This window comes from Pseudopipra pipra, chromosome 8, assembly GCF_036250125.1.
Source record: "Pseudopipra pipra isolate bDixPip1 chromosome 8, bDixPip1.hap1, whole genome shotgun sequence".
NCBI classification, from domain to species: domain Eukaryota; kingdom Metazoa; phylum Chordata; class Aves; order Passeriformes; family Pipridae; genus Pseudopipra; species Pseudopipra pipra.
Window position 1 is genome coordinate 29,209,490 of NC_087556.1, and position 15,243 is coordinate 29,224,732.

General features: G+C 40.7%; 1 protein-coding gene across 15 annotated transcripts in view; it reads right to left on the bottom strand.

Annotated features, from left to right (window-relative positions):
• Window positions 1-699: 699 nt before the first annotated feature.
• ABLIM1 (actin binding LIM protein 1) overlaps window positions 700-15,243 on the bottom strand; it is a 201,083-nt gene continuing 186,539 nt past the window's right edge. For 13 of the 15 annotated variants that reach the window (XM_064663405.1, XM_064663403.1, XM_064663407.1 and 10 more), the window contains 3 exons: window positions 13,592-13,653; window positions 13,226-13,286; window positions 9,325-12,265 (listed from right to left, as the gene is read on the bottom strand). In XM_064663405.1, coding sequence (XP_064519475.1) covers window positions 12,228-12,265; window positions 13,226-13,286; window positions 13,592-13,653 — 161 coding nt within the window. In that variant the 3' untranslated portion in view covers window positions 9,325-12,227. Of the gene's footprint in view, window positions 6,640-7,880; window positions 7,962-9,324; window positions 12,266-13,225; window positions 13,287-13,591; window positions 13,654-15,243 lie in introns of those variants that run through there. The other 2 variants (XM_064663410.1, XM_064663409.1) reach the window with 1 other exon arrangement.

Sequence of the window (15,243 nt, forward strand, 5' to 3'; positions counted from 1 at the left end):
GGAGTGGAAGAGAAGATGGGGAACATGATATCTGCAGAACACAGATCTTGATGCTGCAGGGGCTTTCTGGAGGCTCAAGGACTGTGCAGGGTGTGTGGCTGCATCACATCCTCTGAGGAGCTGTCTGCCACTATGGTCTGCTGGACACCCAGCTGTTCAGCACATTCACAGGTGTTATAAAACACTCTATTTCCTTGAATGGCATCTTACCCCACCTTCCACACCCAGAATAAGGCTAGGCAGGTTTATACTCCAGGTAATTAAGCAAACACCTAACTTTAAATACTAACACATGTAAATATCTTTCCAAGATGTGTCTAACATTTAATATGAATTTGCAAGGATCAAGAAAGGAAACCATTTAGCCTTTGAAGCTGATGTAACAGCATGGTCTAGTTGACCTTATTGATATCTCTGGTCATTTTAAACCACAACTGACAGCAATACTAACACTTCTGTGTGGTTTGCAAGAGCATCTATTTCTGGTGGCTTAGTTACGAGAAGCCTTGTGTCAATTTTCAAACCTTTTCTCATAGTTTCACAGAGTTTCACTGTAACTGTTATGTGTCTTGCTCTGGTCATTCATATCTCGCCTCTCTGTTTCTTGAGAGCACACCTGTTTTGGAAGAGGACTTTGATATAACTCTGCAAGATGAAAAAAACCCAAACAAAATAAATGAGGCAACATGAATCCAGAAATTAAGAATAAAGCTCCAAACTTTATTCATTGACTTGAGTACAACAGTGATGCAGATTACAGTGGCACAGGAGTGTAATATGTGCTGTTTGCGGTATGACAGTGGAAACATTAATTGTACAGAACAGCAACCCAGCTCAACTTCTCATTATGCATACAAGCAGACTTACTGTGCAGACAAGACATGGATTCACTTTTACAGAGACTCAGAGAGAGAGACAGGTGAATGGAAAACACAGGGACACCTCCCCAAAACGCTGGTTTCTAACATGTGGAGGGAGGAGAAAAGAAAAATAAAATAATAAAAAATCCTATTGCCAAAGTCTACTGATTTAAAGGAAAGAATACCTTTAAAAAATTAGTTTCAGTTTCCAAAGCTTAAAAAAGGCCCCCAGCTGTAAGGCCCCCTTACAGGAAGAGCTGTCCAGACGGACCAAGCCACTTGGACAGGACTGACCTGGGAATGACACACAGAGCTCCTGTGGGTGTGCACGGTGGCCAGAGGCTTTCCTGGCCTGGCCTGCCAGGACAGCCTGGCCCAAGGGGTGCAGGTGCCAGCGAGAGGCTCCACTGCTGTCAGCGGGTTTGCATCTGGGGGGGAAGTGCATTCTGAAGGTGTTCAGTGACAAAAGCCCAGGCAAGTGTCCAGTGGGACCTGTCAAAGCGCCTAAGGGAGCTAGAGACTCAGCCTGGTAAGGCACCGCTGGAATTCCCATAGCTGCTTCTGCTGCTGAAATGCTGCATTTCCTAATGCCCAAGAGGAAGGTCCTGTGGGCCTCAGCTTTGCAAGTCCTGGGAGCAACACTTACATTAACTGTGGTGATCCTGACAGAACAGGTTACTGCTTGCCTTCAGTCATCTCTCTTTCACCTCAAAAAAAGACCACAGTGCACATGGAAGTATTACCTCTTCACACAGACAAGCATTTCTGAGCAAATCATTAGCAGAAATCTATTTCCCTGTTAGAAGCCCTCTGGGCTACAAATAATTTATTTTGCATACAGGCAAACAACATTAATGGCCAATTACATTCCCACTTCCTGCACTGATGCTCACATTAAAATTAATAATACTCCTGCCAAACACGGGCATCACATAGCTCCTACCAGCAGAGTCGTCTGACTGAAAAATGTGATAGATTTTTTTTTTGTTTGTTTCTTATTTTATTAAGCACAAAAAAAGGTGCGTGGGAGAAACCACAAGGCAAAACTCACCAGCCAGAGCAATGCTGCAGCCCACAGTAATAAGGGTGTTTCTACATTAAAGGAGAAAGGCGCATTGTGCTGCTGTCACACTCAGTGCTCAGGAGCTCTCTCTAGCTCTTCATTACACAGCAATGGGGTGAAAACATACCACATATTGTCAAGACCAGCCCTTTCTATGCATCTACCCTGAAGACTATGCTGAACTCTAGCAGGTGTGTTGACAAGGCCAAAGAGTTTGACAGGGCACGAACTGGACCATGACCTGGGGTTTAACTGAATGGGGAAGGCAGCTGTGGATTCAAGCCCTAAGTGTCTCTCTGGCATGGAAAAATGAGTGGCATTTGGGGACAGATTAGTCAATATTCTTGTTTCCTGCAAGTGTTTTATTGCATCATCATTATCACTGAGTATTCTTCACTGCTGTAGGTAACTTTCAGGATGTGGACATTCTCCTGCACAAACACATTCCAAAGGAAAGCAATGAATCATGGAGTGAGAAAAAGGGTGGTTTCCATTTGGTCTACTCTAGGAGGCTATGGTCCAAATATGCCAAGATCTCCTCCTAAATCAGGATGAGCCAAGATAAGTAATTCCATGATGAGTTCAGAGGATGTTCTTATTTTTACCATTCTGGGGCCTAATTTTTCTGTTGTTTGTTCTAACAGCTTCATATCATTAATTTCAGCATAGACGCTCATATGCTGTGAACTCCAAACCTGACTTCCCCACAGTTTGAAACAGGTACTACAGGCTCATACCAGTGTCTTCCTCTAATCCTGCTAAACATCACCCTGCTAAACCCTGGCTTATGCCAGCCCTCCTTCTCAGACCTTTACCCTTCTCTGTCCATTGCTATTACCCTACCAGGAAACACAGGGCTTGTGGAAAAGGATTTCACTTCAAAATGTGTCTAATTTCAGTGTAGCAAAATTTCAGTGTAGTAGTTCACTGTTCTCCAAGCCTAACCTTTCACAGCACACTGCAGCCATGGCCACAACACATCACAAACCACATTTAATGAACTCCAAATGGGGAGTGTGTGTGTTACATGTGCACCTGTGTTTGAGAACCTGCATGTATACATAATTCCATTTTGTACACGTGGTTATTTTGCAATGCTTTGACTGGTCTTTGCTGTTACATCACTCCTAAAGCAGAAAAAAGAAGACAAAAGCAATCAGTTTTCAGTCCTCTTGGTAATGACATTCTGTTGACAGCACTGATGGGATGGGACTTAATCAGAAGCTCAAACGCTTTGCAGGAGATAGAAGAATATAAGCATGTACTTAAGGCATACTCATAGACTCATAGAATGGTTTGGGTTGGAAGGGACCTTTAAAGATCATCTAGTCCAACTCTTGACATATCTCAAGAGAAAATCAAAGAGAGGAATTACAAAGAACTGCTACTCGATTGATACTAGGAGAGTGATTAATTGCTTACAAAGAAAATTCTCCCTGGGGCTACATTTCATTTTTATTAGGTGGGAAGACCAGATGAAAGAACAGAAAATGTTGCAGTGACAATCACTAAGAGCCCACTGCAGAAAACACCCCCCCATGTCTGGCTGCAGTGTGGGTTTTGTGGACAGACAAAAATCGCTTGGGGTGTGTCTACATGTGGATGGCTGGGAAGTAACTACAGGCATGAAACTGAAGCTCAGAAAACCCTTCATGTTCTTAATCAGAAATAAAGCAATATTAAGTCTAGTGCAGAGGGCTGTGAACTGACTGACTGCTCCACACCAGTGAGATGTGAACCAGCAGTGGCCAAAAAAATCCAGCTAGAGATGAATTGTTTCAGCAGCATCTAAGCTGGCTTCTCTTCATTCCTTCCCAAGCTTCAATTACAGTTCTAAATTCTCAGTTGATGAGGCAGTTACAAATTACCATGTCATTCTTCACAGTCTAGGAGGCTTAAGTTCTCTTTTCTTCCCAACCTTTTTTTTTTTTTTTTTTTGCATAGGATGCAGAGGTGAGGAAACAACATTGCTTAGTCATTTCTGAAATGACTGGGTAGTCTATTCATATATGTTGTGAGAAGTTCAATAGTAATCTAGAGATGGGGACAGAAAAATGCAGACTGGCAGCTCACATCCTTGAGAGACCAAATTTTCAGATCTAAAAGGTGTATTGTCAAGGTGACTTGGACTAAAAGACCCGTAATGCCTAACAGTTTGAGAGGCAGCAGCACACATTGTCCACAGGATGTGGGCTGAACAAAATTTGGAGAATTTTAATAATTTAAATGCATTAAAACTCACATGCTCATCTCAAAATTAAGCCACACCTTGCAGGTAACACACCGAATTTCTGAGACCCCACCATTCACAAATTCCCTGACTGTAAAACACTGCTGTTCTGCAATCATATGGATTTGGTTTCAGCAGTCACTCAAAAATGCATCTGCCAGTGCCCCTGACTAGCACCTCTCAGTGCTCCTCTAAAAAGCTTTCAGATGCATGTTCTGAAAAATAAAGTTAAAACATGTTACATCGATTCTTGCTGCAATCTCAGTACTAGCCAGAGAGCTCACTCACTCACAAGTGTGTGTGTCACAGTGTTCACTGCGGACTTCTGTTCAGTGGAGACTGTGGTGCTGGATCTCCATGGTAGGATGTTCTCCAGCTTGTCCCATAGACTCACCATTCCCTCAGCTACAGGGACATGGAGCAGGTGGTGATCCCTGGTCTCTGTCTCTCATATACTGAATCTCCATCTCAGACTTTATCAAAGGAACCACAGTGATCTGTTGCATCGGGACTTCCTAAACCAGCAAAGAAGAGGCAGGATTTGGGTTGCCCTGCACAGTTCATGGTGAAATGTCATTTGGTGATATAGAGAACTCAACACAGTGATACTGAATCTCACAACTACATGGGACTGTTTCCCCTTCCTAACTTCCGGATTTGAACACCAATGTCTCACAGAACAGAAAATACAAAGGTTCTGATGTCTCCAGTGCCTGAAGTTTCTGCATTAAAAAGGAAACCTTGATATTCTTTGACGGACACAGAACCTAAACGACCCCCTCCCGTATCAGGAGACAGGCTCATTAGTGCAGTATGCATTGGCAGTTAAGCACCACAGAAGAGAAAAAGCTGACCTGGCAGCCACAATGCACTCATTCAATTATTTTGGTGCTCATGTCCTCCTATGTATAGGACTTGCCCAGAAGCAGTTAAGGTATATACAGGCAGTTTTTTAAGCTGCAGCATACTGGAAGAAGACTGAAAGCAATAAGGAGTTCAATGCAGCTCAGAAACTGTCTTGCATGATTACTCTGTCTTCAAAAACCAAGTCAGGCACAAAGGGAAATAAAAATAACCAAGGCTGGAGCTTTGATGCTTCAAGAGAGGAAAAAAAAAGTCTGTGCCCTCTTTTCCAAGCACAAGTGAAAAACTACATTAACTAAAAAGAGTGCTTGGCCCCATGCACTGTGCCATATCGACAACAGCAACTGCAGTTTAATCAAAAAGCCTCTATTGGCAGAGCGCGGCACCTCGATGGTACCTTTTAATTCACAAACATCCCTCCCTAAGAGGGATGAATTTGCATGTTAGCTTGCAGAGAACCTTCCCTGTCAATGTAAAATCCTACAACTCCACTGCAGTCTGATGAGCTGTACCAGTAATCACTAGCAGGGAGTTTGTCCCAAAATCTCTGGGTGCAAACCAGGGCACACTTAAAAAAGCATTTTCTCACTCTGTCACTCCCACTCCCACCCCCACCCACCCATCTCCTGGAGTAAATTACAAGAAAACTGACTCTTCTCCATCATTCCCGTTACTTAAGTGATCTTAAATTATTCAAAGGACTGGTTACTCTCCAGCCTTATTAATTCAAGCAGAAAGTGTGGAAAAGGGAAGACTGACAACACACACAGCAATTCACTTCTTATATCCTAGCAAATATATACAAGGAATCCATTTTCCAGCAATCCAACTGGTACGTACTGTAAGTGAGCTGAGCGCCCACCGTTGCAGGTTGTTTCACATGAAGAAGATGCCATTGCAAAAGAGTGCCAAGAAACAGCTGGGTGAAAGACTTATGTGACCATGTGGATAAGTTATAAGGGGCTTCTCCTTCACTACAGAGCACCTATCTATCTTCCTCTCCGTATATACACACATATATACACACACATACACGCACACACAGAGATAGATGGATAGATATAAATACAGGTGTGCACACGGGCAAACACGCATACATATATATATATTTATATATGTATATTTTCATTTCCAGTTCTTGGAGTGGTTACAACTACTTTAGTCTACAAGGCATCCTAAGGGCACTTCCTGGCTCTAGCAATAACGTCCATCATATTGTGGAGAGAAGTAAAGGGAGTATCATTGAGGGAGAAGAACAGAACAGTTTTCTATCTTGTATCATATCATGTAACAGGTCAACACCCCTGAAAACTATCGTTGTTTCTGAGCCCAGATTTTTTCTCTCTGTGTTCCAGGAGGGCAAATGTTCATCTTGTTCAGTTGCTGTGTACAGAGGTGCCACTATGTGATTTTCCCTTTTTGGTGGATAAGTAGTTGCTTCCAAACAGTGTGGACTGTATGATACAGCATCCTATGCATCATTTTTTGTTGGTTTGTTTAAAGGGAGATTAAAAGAGTTTTGCTTTTTTCTTCATGTCGTTGCGTCTCCAGAGAGGTAACTTGTCAAACTCCTGTATCGTCATGCCAAATATTTCTTGAAAAACTTCAGGCGCTAAATGACGCTTTAAAAAAAAATAAAATAAAAAAAAAGGAGAAAAGGCAATGGTCAGTCAAAGCCAAAGAGACACAAGAGGAAGTAGGAGTTCCGTAGGGATTTCATGTTGCTGTGTAAGAGCCATTGCTGGAAAAAACAAGGCTTTTGCAATACATGTATCCAAGTCCTCATGAACTCGGGTGCCCAATGAATCAATTAAAGTTTTAAGTGCGAGAAGTTTACAAAGGAAATCAGTTGCTGAATAAGCAAGAGACAGAAAAATTATTTGTCTGAAGTCATCCAACAAGCACTGATAGACCAGAGAACAAAACTAGCTCCTGCATGCCCCTGTCCCAGGCTTTAGCAAGTCACCTCTGCTTACATGTGGAAGTCCAAACAGACACTGGGTTTCAGGAGAGCTCTGCAGGAGGGTTGCAGGTTGACATAATACATTCAAAGTTCCGAGAAGGAAGATGTCTGGCCAGACTAACTGTCCAGCACACTACTGCTAGTGAAACATTTTTTGGTGCTGTCTGTCCCGTGCACAAGGTACTTCTTGTCCAGCCACTTCAGAGTTCACTGGATGGAACTAGAGTTCCCTGTGACACTAATGTAATACAGCTTTGAATTCTGACTAGTGATCACATACCTAGTAGTCTAAAAATGGGCATAAACCCAAATTACCCAAATTTTTGTGGCTCCTTCCATTCATCTCCACAGAATATTAACCAACTACAAACGACTTAAACATCCCCAGGATTCCATTGGGCTGCTTAAGTCTTTCTAATCCACAAAGTTGTAAACTATTTTTATTTGTTGGCAGAGATTTAAATTCTTGTATTTCTGGATATCATCCAGTCTAACTAAGTCACAGCACTCATGACTTTTGATCGTCAAGGATGGCTGACACTGACTTTTAGGTAAAAGATGATCCAAGATCAAACAAAGTATTGCTCCATTCCAATATGGCACCTATGACACTTGTGCAATTTTGGGCTTTTAACAAATCCACAAGTATATTATTAAATGCTTGAAAACATAAGGGGTGAGAAGTTCAGTCCATGAGCAGGGAGACAGAGGTGTGGGGCTCCCAGCTCAGCACAGTTAATGGAAATAAGGCTGCTTCCTCCCAATGTCTGATTCTTCTTTCCCTGATTAGTGCTGAGAAATCTTCCCAGTCTAGCCAGGACCCACACTTCAGTGTTTCAGCTGTCACAAACGATAAACAACTTCAGCAGGAAAGAGCATTTAGGAACTTGCTTCTCTTACCTCAAGCCTGGTTCTGTCTACATCTTTTAGTATTTTATTTCGCCCTCTGTTGGTCACCATGAGTATTTCATATGGAAAAATCTGTTAACAATGTATAAAAGGGGGAAAAAGAGATATTTATATTTATATTTATAGTCTAAAGCAGAAAGAACAAAATGTGTCTCATTTTCATAAACACACAAACACTTGTTTTCTTTTTCAAAGGAATTAACATCTTCTTTTTTTCTTATCATTTTTTCCTAAAGTTGCATGGAAGACAAGCCCATCTGGACATAGCCAGGGCTTGTTTAGTATTGAACTGCCTCATATTGTGAAGCCACTATGTACTTGTCCACCCCACTCATTTTTATGTTGTATATAATACACTGTCTGGCTTTGGTCAGATAGAGTCCTTTCTAGTCAATACACTTTCTCATCCATCAATGTAAAAATTTATTAAGGTAACTGCATTTGCTGCTCATTGGTCTAATGGTCTAAAGTGTGGACAGCTCTAAGGACAGACAATTAGTGAGCAGACTTCAAAAAAAAAAAGTCAAAAGTTCAGATCTCCGAATCAACAAGATATTAATTTGTCAGTGCCACTGCATTCAATAGAATTTATCACATCATTTTCTTCACCTTTTTGGACAGTTAAAGAATTCAAAAAAACTGCCCACTGTGTTTTCTGGCTGTGCCATACACACATGGATTAAAGGAGATACTTTATTTATATTAAGAGATATCTTAATCTGCTTCAGAAGAGTATGTGTCCAGCTCATCTCCCATTAACATTCCCCTTGATTTCCCTTTACATTGCAAAGAATGTCCAGAATTTATACACAGTCAGACATTGGCACATAATCAATTCCTGATTGCATGTTTTACATGCACAGGTTCTTTGAAGTAAAATGTTTACAGTCAGTGGGTCTCAAATCAGCCTAATCCAATAGATACAATGCTGCTTGGAAAGGATTTGGAAAATCTCAAAATCAGTTTCTGGAATCATCCCTGGCAAATAAAACTCTCTTCTAGGATTTTTCTCCTTGGGCAGACATTTCCATGCCTGGAATGACTTAGGAGAGCTTATGTTCCATCTGCCAGAGCCTCTCTAGAGTCCTTCTCATTGCATGTCTCTGCAGACTGGGAAAGCAGCATTCCCAGACCTCTCATCCAACACCTATTGGGGTCAGTAAAGTTTTTCCGTAAACTTCAGTGGCGACTGGCTCAGCCTTTACTGTCATTTATGGGTCTTGTCTTCCTTGCCCACTGGGAATAGGAGTGAGACCACCAAAACTCTTCTGGAGAAGTAGCTATTATCAAATGTGATTAATTACATTATTTTAACATCAGAAGAAATTCAACCTAATCAATTTTTGTGCAGTACTCAGCAATTAAGTTCATTCCTTTGTTAACAATTGTCCCAATGAACTTTTCAAAAATATAATAAATAACATTCAGGCATCAGTGAACACACCACTGAGTTTATTGTAAGTAATAATAACTTAAATAATGTGTGCTTACATACCAATTGTAAGATATGATTCTTATGAGATTGTGACAATGTCACAATTGTACAATTAAGTCTATACTTGGAATTACATTGTTTATGTTTGATACTGGAAATGGCTACCATATACAGCATTATAGGAAACTAAAATGTAACTTTTCATATTTAAACAGGCAGAGTTTAAGTCAAGATCTACGGTCATAAGTACATTTTATATTTAAATATTCATAACAAGGCATGTCTCAATCTGGGTTGGCAGGATGCACAAATTCTGTCCTTTCTGGAAAACCATTTGGTAAGATTTGGTCCTTCTTAAGGTTACTAATTTTTGCATGTGTTTCATGCTGACTTTGAGTTAGCTTCTTTTACTTTATCAGGTTTAAGTTACTGTTGGCCCATTGACATGAATAAAAATAGTGCCAATTCACACATGCTGAGGGTCCGGCATCACCTTTATAAACATCAACAGAAAGTGTTCTATTATCTCATCAAAATTGCCATAAATTTTATCATTAATAATACTGACAGAATTTGTCACCCAAAATAACATTCCAAATCACTGGGTGCATCAACAGCAGTGGTGGCTTTAAGAATTTCTATTGCACTGAAAGAGAAATTATTTGGAATAAAAAGTAGTAGCTCGGGAGTTGATAATGTCCCCAGGGTCTTATTTATATAATATATAAAACCACTTGCTCTGGGGTCTCAGCTTATAAAGCCAGGGTTATTGCCTTGTACAGTTTGTCTGGAGGTGACTCAGAAGCACACGTAGTGATCTGGTTTGCAAAACCAGCTCCTCACTTAACTGTAGAAATTCTGATCCTTGTAAATTTAGCAAAATCATGATTTCATGGAAGGTTCACCAGCAATAAAGAAAGATTTAAAACACAGCTCTGGTTTAATTCCCTCTATGTATTATGTTCATTTTTGACTCAGGCATCTCTAGACATAGCTGTAAAAGCATTTTAATTTGTATATTAAATTATAATTAGCTGACATCGTCTCTTTTTCCAATAAATCTCCTGGAGAGTTTCTCATATAGGGAATTCAACATTATTGACAGGTGGTCAGGCTAAAAGTGCCAAGAGCTAAATAACAGATCCAGACAGACATCCAATCAAAGATCCATGTATTTCCCTAACTTTTACATTATGACAGCCTCCACAGTGTGTTGTGAGCCACAGTATTCTGCATCACTTTTCAAACTGGACAGATCTGAGATCTTCCCACTGAGTCTGGCCTGCTGCTTTGGCTAGTGAAAGTCTGAGAGAGAACTGCCTATTGAGCACCTTCAGTATCCTTCAGTTTGTCTCTAGAAAAGCTTCCTTATCCCAGGAAGCACCCTGGGCTGCCCTCAGCCTGCCTGAGCACTAACACCTGTTAACAGGCAAAGTCCAGAACAAAGGGAGAGGTTTGGCACATAAGGAGCAGGGACTGAGGTGAGGTAAAGAAAAGTAAGGGAACTAAGACATTTCCCATATTTTATCTGCATTTCACAGTCAAATCTTCACTGTCTTGAAGGAAAGTGAATAACATCTGCACTTGCCTTTGGCTCCAACATGTTAGGCATAGATACTCCTCTGTCCATTCTCATTCCAGGGACATGACCATCCGGGAGGGACTGCATCAGATACAGGTATACATCAGACACATAGGTTACACACACAGAGGGTAAAGGCACTCAAGTAGCGGTGAAAACAAAGGTGAATTTGCCCTGAGGCTTCCTTCAAGTCTTACTACTTGGTCTTATTTTATAGATCATTGCCATGGCTACTACATTGTTACTTCTCTGAGGCTCACAGAGGGATCCTTCAATCCTCTCTGCCACCACAGCCTCCTGTCACTGCCAGGGCTGGTGAGAGCTTCCCACTCACCAGTATCACTTCCCAGCTGGATCTGGGCAACCCAAGAGAGTGGTAGGCCCTTTCCCACCCCAGTGACTAAGTAAAGTTCTTCTCTAGTCAAATACACAGAAACATTAATTCAGATCCTCCCCAACAGCATACAAAGCTCTCTTATATCTCTGGGCTTTCCTTCCTGTTATTTACTGTATCAACTGAGGGACTTTTTTTTTTTTTTGTCTCTACAATGGGAAATTTTTACTATGAACACAAATGGGGATAGGGTAAAAAGGTGCTGGTTTTGACACAGGTACTGTTTCTAAGGAAATAACATTTGGAGCACAATACACAGACAACTCTGCTCCCCTCCCATAATCTTATTCTCTTTCCAATCATCATGATTTTGATACGCCATTAACAAAATATCCAAGTAATTAAACTCTTTCTCAAATTGCAATTTCATATTGTGATTGTGCTGAGGAGCCAGTTAGACTCAAACCATTCTGGAAAAAAACCTGCAGGCAATATTTGAAGTAAAAAGGTTTCTATTTGCAAGCACACCTCTTTCTGGCTCATCTATGATGGCAGCACTGTAGAAAACTATTGATCAGCCATCTTGTCTGGAGAGCAAATTCCAGGGTAAAAATGAAGAGTTCAAAGCTCCTGCTATGGGAAAAAATTGCCTCCAGGAGAGACTTTCTATATGTCTCTGGGGCCAGTACTAGAGAGGCTGAAAATAAATCCACCCTCACATGTCCAGAGATGACTACTACAGATAACTCATGTATAAACAGACAGTGGATTTTACAGAGCAAGTCACAGAACTGGTGTGAGCTGTCTCAACCCAGCTCTGGGGAGGTAACAAGGAGGAATCCGAGGCTGTGCCCATTTTTTTGTTGATAAGAATCTACATTGGTGATTATGCTTAAACATGCAGGAAAATCAAAGCTATTGTCTTAAGAAACCCTTCCCTGTAGCAGAAATTCAGACTTGAACAAGTAGACGCTCTAGGTTCTGCTGTCAGTTGATTGATGAAAACCCGTACTCTACCTGGAAATCTGAAAAGCAAAAGAGAAGTCTCATCAGCTTTGGAGTGTGGAAGAACAGGAATCAGTTACAACCTACCAGATAATCCTTCTGTCTTCTGGTCTACCTGATCTTTCCAAAATCCCACCTGATTCTCTAGGGCTAGAAACATCTCTAGTTTAGGACTTAGTTTGTAGATTCAAACACTCCAAGTATTGCAGTCCTTTTTATTTTGAGCAGGCTTCTCATTCAGGAAAAGCAGGTCACTTTGGAAATATTAAGAGATCCACAGCCACAATCAAGTGAATAAAGAGCCAATAAAAATTCAAATGTGCAGAGCAGGATTCAGCTCAAGTAACTTCTGTCACAAGGTAGCTGTCTAGATTCCTCCACAGCCTATTAAGAGACTCAAGCACCAATAGAAGATGCCTGACCATAGGGTACCTAAGACAGTCAGGATCAATCTCACTTTGGAAAATAGCTCTCTCTCTCAAAACATTTCAAAACATTAACTCTCAATGTTCCATAACTTTCATAAATGTTATTGTCAATTTTTATTAGGCAATGACTGATACCACATCTAGCTCAGTCATAATGAAGATCATGAGCAGCAATGGGGATTAGAAGGCACTATCCTTCTTTCTTCACTGTGGCACATTCTTCAGACTGCATGGTGGATGGTAATTTTCAGAGACAGAAAACACCATGTCAGAACTCAGTTCATATTCCTGATAACACACACATTACTCACTTGCAATCTGATCCAATGCTAAAGCAGTCCCTTGGCATAAACAAGATCAGTTCCACATAGCAGATTTGGCAGAATAAACCCAATATTTTCTACAGGTATTTGAACCGTTTTGAGTTAATTGTCAAATTTACCAGAGGAAGTTAAAAAGTATTGAGCAAATACAAAGTAACCACATCCACAACTTTAAAATAAAACAGCAGAAATGATCCAACACCGTAACAAAAAGGCTCCTCAGCCTTACCTCTAACAGCACCACTCACATCCCCATAACTGTTGTACTGACCAAAATCTGTAGACACCGGCTGTAAAACGAAAAGAGGGATATGCACGTAAATTCACAATTCATGACTTCACAAGCAGGTTGGTATACGGGCAAAATAAATTGCTTTATGTCTTTTATTTCCCTCAGAATTTTCACAACATTTCTTGCATTGGTTTCTTGCTTTTTTAACAATGTCTGAGGGAAGGAAAATTAGGTTTTGTCTGACTTCAGCTGGTCTTATAGGAAATATTAATCAAACTGAAAATCCAATACAGTTAAATATGGAAATAAATACCATGGATAATTAAAGCCACCTTTCACTTCTCAAAATCACCATTTTCTTACCCTGTGAAGTCCATTTTTTCCATACCCAGGGAGCGAAGAGGTTTTGGAGGCTGAAGCATGTGCTGTTGGATGAGGAAGGGAAAATATTTTACTGGAAAAATCCCATGGAAACTCAAAAGTTAGAACATTTGAGGAATGAACTAGCATAAAATACACAGTTAAAGTAGTCAAGCAGATACACAACTGGATACACGGACTTTAAGAAACTAATCTTTCAGCTCAAACTCAACACAAACTTTCATACACTCTCTAAGTTACATGCAGCTTTATTGTGCCATGGAGGCAGATCATCAAGAAAGGGCACTGTGGTTTTGCCAGGTTCAAAATCAAAATATTCTCCACTGAGTTGAAAGTAATGCTCAGGGATCAGCCAACAGTGCAAAATAACTTTTTATTCCTTATCTAGATAAAGTTTTGCTGTGCAACTTAAGATGGGACCAAGATAAAGTACATAGAGAATCCAAGATCAGCAGTATTTGGACAAGTTTCCTGTTAAAATCTCTCATGCAGGTCCATTCAGTTCCACTCTCCTGTGGACGTGTGGTTTATATATCATTATACCCTCTGAGCCTTTCATGAATTGAATGAACCTTTCTATCCTTCCTACTCAAAGATTATTGCACTCATGCTCCCAGTTTCTGCTGCTGCCCAAGCCAAGATGCACATAACCAGCACACTCCATTCTCTCTTACTGACATGCAGCTCGCCACTTGTTGCTACAAAGAAGAAAAGGGTATTAGTTTTGGTCCTGTAACACTGCAGTTGACAGATGTTTGGATACTGACTTCAATAGGAGAACTATGGGAATGGGCAGTGCTAACTGAATTCAAACAAGTTGAGAATTTGGCATTCTAAACAAAAATTATAATTATTGAAATGTCCAGAGTGTGTTTTTAAACATAGATAAAAACGTGGATAAATATAAAGATTGTTAGCATAGCGATCAATAGCAACTCTACAGTTAATACAGTTCCTTCAGACAAGATCCTCCAAATAAAAATGCAATTTTTGGTTTTTAATGTTATTTTTACCACAGGAGGGTGGGGAATGTAGAACTTGAGGCACTATTGCTGCCAGCAATTAGCAGTTTTGGAAAAGATGCCACTGATTCCACAAAAGGCAGCTGATGGCTGCACTGATTATCCCTGCAAAGAGGGACGGACACAAATAAAGGAGTCCTCCATCCTGTGCTAAGGTTAAGAAAGAAATCATAAGCTCTGAGTTGAGCAGGTAGACTCTGGCCCTGTAAAAATTACAGACAGTGAGGGAGAGCCACAGGCATCCTTTCCAAGGCCATCAAGGCAACACACTTATACAACAGGGAACACAAGGAAATCTTGGTCTGCTTGGCAGCTCCTCCAGAGACTCCAAATAGACTCATCTTGTCCCTTCTTGACTCAAAGTACAGCTGCAGTGTTACAATGCACAGTGAATGAAACGAGTGAAATAAAATCTCCAAACCCTTCTCTGGAGGTCTGAGAAGGCCACAAATGTATATCAAAACGTGAGATGAGGCAAAGATTCTAAGGCACCAATTAATCAAAGTTAACTTTTTTGCTTTTGCTCTGGAACAGAATACAGCCAAATCAAAATGTCGGCCAAGGTCAAAACTCTGGCTGTGTTCAAAATATGCAGCTCTTCTGGTCAATGTT